This window comes from Lemur catta, chromosome 4 (assembly GCF_020740605.2).
Source record: "Lemur catta isolate mLemCat1 chromosome 4, mLemCat1.pri, whole genome shotgun sequence".
Lineage (NCBI taxonomy): Eukaryota > Metazoa > Chordata > Mammalia > Primates > Lemuridae > Lemur > Lemur catta.
This window is the reverse complement of record NC_059131.1, coordinates 71,441,585-71,447,641: the sequence shown is the minus strand read 5'-3', so window position 1 is coordinate 71,447,641 and position 6,057 is coordinate 71,441,585. Positions and strand designations below refer to the sequence as shown.

General features: G+C 51.1%; 1 protein-coding gene across 1 annotated transcript in view; it reads right to left on the bottom strand.

The window, feature by feature from the left end:
* Positions 1 to 956: 956 nt before the first annotated feature.
* FER1L5 (fer-1 like family member 5) overlaps positions 957 to 6,057 on the bottom strand; it is a 52,698-nt gene continuing 47,597 nt past the window's right edge. The window contains exons 43-53 of the mRNA XM_045550144.1: positions 5,825 to 5,995; positions 5,471 to 5,619; positions 5,055 to 5,194; positions 3,637 to 3,725; positions 3,282 to 3,377; positions 2,940 to 3,081; positions 2,630 to 2,729; positions 2,046 to 2,239; positions 1,758 to 1,867; positions 1,348 to 1,495; positions 957 to 1,236 (exon numbers count right to left, since the gene is read on the bottom strand). Coding sequence (XP_045406100.1) covers positions 1,018 to 1,236; positions 1,348 to 1,495; positions 1,758 to 1,867; positions 2,046 to 2,239; positions 2,630 to 2,729; positions 2,940 to 3,081; positions 3,282 to 3,377; positions 3,637 to 3,725; positions 5,055 to 5,194; positions 5,471 to 5,619; positions 5,825 to 5,995 — 1,558 coding nt within the window. The 3' untranslated portion in view covers positions 957 to 1,017. The remainder of the gene's footprint in view (positions 1,237 to 1,347; positions 1,496 to 1,757; positions 1,868 to 2,045; positions 2,240 to 2,629; positions 2,730 to 2,939; positions 3,082 to 3,281; positions 3,378 to 3,636; positions 3,726 to 5,054; positions 5,195 to 5,470; positions 5,620 to 5,824; positions 5,996 to 6,057) is intronic.

Below are 6,057 nucleotides of genomic sequence, written 5' to 3'. Positions count from 1 at the left end.
GCACCTGGCCACCTTAAGGCTTTTTAAAGAGGACAGAGAAGACGTGAGATGCACTCTTCACCCAGCCTGGAGCTGCCCTTAGAGAAATGTTTGATACAAAAATAACATCTTACCTAACATTGGATGCCCTGCCTCGGCTCTTGATTTTTGTTCTAGAAACAAATGTTTCCCATTGTGAATGGGCTGAATATTGTCCTGGGCACTGTAATCCCGGGTGTGTGCTATAGGAGGGAGATGCCTGGTCCATGATATGGCTCTTCTTTTTTTTTTTTTTCTTTAGAAACAGGGTCTTGTTCTGTCACCCAGACTGGGGTACAGTGATGGGATAGCTCACTGCAGCCTTGAACTCCTAGGCTCAAGTGACCCTCCTGCCTCAGCCTCTTTAGTAACTGGGATTACAGGCATGAACCACCACTCTCAGCTAATTTTTTTTTTTTTTTGTAGAGATGAGGGTCTCACTGTGTTGGCCAGTTTGGTCTCGAACTCCTAGCCTCAAGTGGTCCTCTTGTCTTGGCCTCCCAAAGTGTTGGGATTACGGGTGTGAGCAGCCAGCTGGTGTGGCTCTTCTATGCATGCATAGTAGTGGGGAGAGCATGGGCCTTGTGCTGGTTACCCATGAGGGCCACTTCTTTCCTCACAGTCACCCATTCCCTCCATTGTCTTCTGACTTCAAAGCCTCTGAGTGGAGAGACCCTGTGGACTAGAGGTGGTGTGTAAGGATGATATCACTCCCGGTCCCTGTGAGTCTCGTCTGAAGGGCTGTCGTTTTCAGCCTTTCGTGTTTTCTTCAATCCCCCCAAATTACAAGCTGGCTCTCTGTTATAAAACTTGTTTATTTCAGTGGAAAATTACAGCCCTGTTCTTCTTATTGGAAGTGGTTTTTGAACACAGTAGCCAAAATATCCCTAGCTCCTTGCATGTGTCCCAACGACAGAAACAAGGAACTGGTAGGAAGCTCAAGGGCAGGGCTGCTGGTAGCCAGGGGAGAAAAGCCAGGCAAACATGGGAGAATTAGTCTTACGGGGCTGGAGGTTCTGGGAAAATATCACTCAGGTGATTCCTGGGTCCCTGGAGGAGTTTGAACTCACGGTCTGTCATAGGCTTTAGGTTTGAATCTGGGATTTGGAGGATGGAAGAGTTGGCATTGCTGGTGTTTCGTTGAGTGATGATGTTGAATATTTTAATGGGAGGAGACAGCCGCAGTTCAGGTTTGATCCAGTGCATGGCCAAATAGTGCTAGAGAGAACAGACAACAGTTAGCCTGAGGTAGCAACATGAAGGCGCTCTCCCCAGAGTCATCTCAAGACCAGCCAGTGCCTTTTCCCTGTTACTATGGTTGCCACTCACCGGAGCTGAATAGATAAAGTTGAATAGCAGAAGTGCTGTAATCACTGTGACCACTAAGGCTAGGAGTTTGAAGCGGTAGCGTTTCCAGAAAGCACGGCAGATGTTTCGAACAGGTGACCGAAACCACTTGAAAGAGCTATCAGTGCGTCTGTCCGTGAACAGGAGAGTTGTCAGAGAACAGAGGGCAGAGGGAACCTTTGGGTCAAGTAATCCTGAGCAAAGAGCTTTCTTTTTAAACAAAAAAGCAACTTCTGCTTACCCTGAACCCCACCCTCAAATCTGTTGTCTCCCGTTAGAGCTGCGGTGTTAGGAAGTAATTACCCCTCTCCACGTGTAGGCCCACTGCTCACCACCCCATGCAAACTGAGGACAGAGAAAGATTGGGTGCCTTTGCCCCATAGGACCCTTACAGGGGAGGATGAAGTGTAGGGTATTGGTTGGGTTCCGACTGGCCTCGCCCAGCTGGCTTGATTAAGGCTTCCTTCTCGGACAGCATCTCGAGAGTCATCTTCACTTTGCCCTAGGAACACCACAGGTGGTGGGAGGCTGAGTTCAGATAGCAGGAGTGAGGCAGTTTTAGGACCTCATCCCGGGCTCCAGAGAGGAAAAGGGATTTAGTTAAGGTCCCCAAAAGTCTGCTAAAGCCAAGTTATGTGGCTGAGCAGTCCTATTCAATAGGCACCTTCCCTAGCTCCTACCGACAAGCGCCATTTGCCATCGTCGAGGACCTGACAAGGCCACCAGCCAGTTACAGTCTTCTTCTTAAAGAGGGAGAAGTGCTTGTATTGGAGGAAGGCAGGCCACTTGGAGTCAGCATCCATCATCCTAATGGAGCACTGGCTGGCGTGCCGAGCTGGGAAGGGCATGTCAGACAAATCCAACTCCAGGACCCCTGAGCCCAGAGAAATGCTGTCAGCAAGAAGGAGCTCCCGACAGGGTGCAGTGGCTCATGCCTGTAATCCTAGCACTCTAGGAGGCTGAAGTGGGAGGATCACTTGAGGCCAGGAGTTCAAGACCAGCCTGAGCAAGGAGCAAGACCCCATCTCTACTAAAAACAGAAAAATTAGCCTGGCATGGTGGTATGCGCCTGAAGTCCCAGCTACTCAGAAGGCTGAGGCAGGAGGATCACTTGAGCCCAGGAGTTTGAGGTTGCAGTGAGCTATGATGATGCCACTGCACTCTACCCAGGTGACAGAGTGAGATTCTGTCTCAGAAAAAAAAAAAAAAAAAAAAAAAAGGAGCTTCCTGTCCTGTGGTCATAAGCCCTGTGCCAGGACCTCACCTAGGAAGTCATCAGCGGAGAAGATGTCATTGTCCCAGACCTGGATGATGAGCCGGGCTGGGAACTTCATCGATGTGGGGTCCAGGCTCCAAATGTAATCCTGGAGGATAGCAGAAAGAGTGTCCCTTGAATACTTTATTAGCCCACTACCCAGGAGTGATGGATTATCAAGAAAGAGTTTCTGCCCGAGGACATGTTCCTTATGTTCTGGAACAGCCTCCAGGCCTCTTGGGGATGTGGGGGAGAAGGAGGCCCTGGATCCTGAGGCTGTTTGTATGTTGGGGGCCCTCCACGCCCCCAGGATTGTTACCTTCTGGCTGTGGATGCACACATGCTCTGCTGCCAGGTAGTCCATGGTAAAGATGAACCGCCAGTTGAAGTTGCCCTCCCCAGTCAGGGAGTAGTAGTGGATATCTGTCTTCTGCATGTCATCCTCTAGGCCGTATAGCCACCTAGGGCCAGAGTCCTTTCACCTGGGGTTCGTGTGTACTGTCCCCATCCCTGAGCTGGAGCCCTGTGGGAAGGGCTGCCCAGCTGGCACCAGGCACAGGTAGAATTGGAGAGGTGTTCCCTCAGGATTGGGAGGCCCCAGCAGAATGACAGAACTGGGGGACCACAGGGGCTCTGCCGGAGCCTGACTGCTGTCGCTCACCCTTTGACATAGATGTCGCTCGTCTTATCTCCCCTTAAATTGCTATCCACCAGGTCCACGTTGGCAGTCTGCCAGATGATGCAGCGCAGCTCATACCTGCAGCCACTGTGCTCTGAGGCTTTGCTGAGGAATAGCTCCCCAGCTGCAGCCTTAGTGAGGGAGGAGAGGCCTGGGAGGCTGCCCTCCATGCTCTTGCTGAATTTGGGGACTTCAGGGGAAGAAAGCTCCCAGTAGAGCTTCTTTTCCCAGTAGAGAAAAGAACTACTACACCTAGGCATTTGAGGACAGTGGTGTTCTGCACCCAGGGGAGGCTGAACTGTGAAATGCAGTAGTTAGGAAACGGGCTGTCACTCACCGTTTAGGCTTTCTGGGGCTGATGTTGACTGGAGGGCCAGGAAGCCCCAGCTTCTTAGGGAAGATATCCACCCACATTTGTACCTTTCCCTAGAACCAGGATAGATTAGTTGTTTTGTATATTTCTTTGTTTGTTTTTCTTTTTATTTGGTAGAGATGAGGTCTCACTGTGCTCAGGTTGGTGTTGAACCCCTGAGCTCCAGCTATCCTCCCGCCTCGGCCTCCCAGAGAGCTAGGATTACAGACAAGCTGGGATGGGTTAGCGGTTGGGGGTTGCTGGCTTCTGTTCTCAGCAGGCTGGTCTGGGGGTCCCTGTCCCAGGTTCTGAGGTCCATTGAGGCTGCATTCCCAATGCTCAGGGGTTGGGTATAGAGGTATCAGCGAGGCCTCAGGTGACCCCCACCACTTCCCTTTTTCTTCCTTTTTTTGGCTGAGGCTATAGTGCAGTGAGGTTAGGGCATGATGGCTTCGAGGCTGATGGTGTGGTGCTGGGATTTCACTTAAGACCGGGATTTGGAGGGTTAATGCCACTCAGCAGGTCATGCTAGATGGCCAGATTGAGATCAGGGAACTTCATTTATTAAGGAGCTCAGTAACCCTGAGTATGAGGCAACTAGATGATCAGTCCAGATTTCCAGGTCATTTTATGTTCTGTAACCACAACCTAAGGATGTAAGGCTAGCCACAACGCACAGAGGTCTAAGACAGAAGATAAGGGACAAAAATAGTGAGAAAAGAGAAAAAACATGAGAGGGCAGAACTGCCAACATTGGAAAATAGACGTGTTCTTTCAAAGTACCTGACCTGATTTTATTCTTTTGAAGTTGACCTTGTTTGAGAAAACAGGTTTAATGAGAATGGTTTTTAAAAAAATGCTAAGCAGAGGACTTTGTATCCATAATGTGGTATCAATTTAAGAAATTAGGAGAATGAGATAAGCTGTTATGGTGGCTGCAGGGTGAATGATAATTAGGGTGTCTTTGGGGATTTTTATTCCTCTGTTTGGGGTTCCTTGCGATGGAGAAGAGACAGCCTGCAATTAACAGCCAGAACCAGGGCTGTAATGTCTGCACTGTCTGACCAGCTGCCACCTTCCTGCCCCTTGGGAGAGACTGAAGGCAATGCAGACATTGGCTGGGAGGGCTCCTTAGTGCCTCCCACAGGGGTGCATGGCCTCGTTTCTTGTAGATGACTTTTCCAGCTCTGAATTTCTCCATTCTAAGTGGCACCACTATCACTGGAACATCTTGCTTATTAATGAGTAAAACATACTTGTCTTCTGTGCATGTACAAACCCAAATGCTTAGCCTGGCCTTCCCCTCTCATAGTGGGCTATGTCCTAGATGGGTAGGCACCCTTATCTCCTGATCAAGCCTCATCCCCCCATAGGAGGCAGGAGTGACCTCTCCAGTCTCATACCTGCTCGATGCCTGGCTGGCTGTCGCTGTACAGTGTGCGGGTCTCCACGTGCTCAGGTACCAGCCCCTGGGTGTGCAGGAGGTACAGCGCAAGGCGTTCCATCTTGGGTCCCAAACCATGAACAGTAGGGGGTTGGGGCTCTGGGTTGGAGGGGATGGAAGGAGTGGATCTCCAGGTCATTAGCCTTCCCATCACCCTGGTAGGCCCCCCACCCTCCCTACCCCGGCCTGGGGAGTGGACCTGTTTGCCCTCTACAGGAGTTAAGGGGAAAGTGCTGGGCTGCCCTCTGGCTCAGGGGAGATCTTTCCTTGTCCTCCCCCTTCTCCCAACTCCAATCTGCAGCTCTTAGGTTCTGGAACCTCACAGATTTCAGAGGCATGTGTCTGTGCTGTCTGGCAGTGTGCTGTACTTCTCACCAAAGCTTTTCAGCTTGAAGATTTTCCCATTGTAAAAAACAGAGTCTTCCTCAGGGTTGAACAGAGGCGGAGGCAGCCCTTTTCGCTTGGCATAGCATTCCAGGAGGTAGGTTGGGGACATCTGATCCCGCCATCTAAAGGGCCCTGACCTGTGGGGAGATGAGAGGAAGAGGTGGGGAGGTCTGGGTCCTGGAGGATACTGCTTTGAGCTGCAGGGTAACCAGTGGTGGATGCATGGGTGGAGACAAGGCGGGTCTGGGCCCTGGTTCCTGGGCGGGTGTAGGCCTCTCCCAAGGGAGTGGTGGACTCACTCCTCCCCACCCACACTCCCTTGGCCTGGACGTGCCCACTCACAGACAGTAGGATTTGGAGAGCCCACAACGAGCTCCAAAGCCAGACAGGAGACGATTTTCGAGGTCGATGACGGTGGTTCCAATCTTATCATCGGGTGACAATAGGTCAAAGTCATATAGCTGGATCTCTAGATCCTTCTCCAGGGGGATGTTGCAGGTGAGTTCAAACATCCTATGGGTAAGGGTGTTGGAGCCTGCAGAGGCTGTGGGCCATGTTGTCTCCGTGCCCCGCTT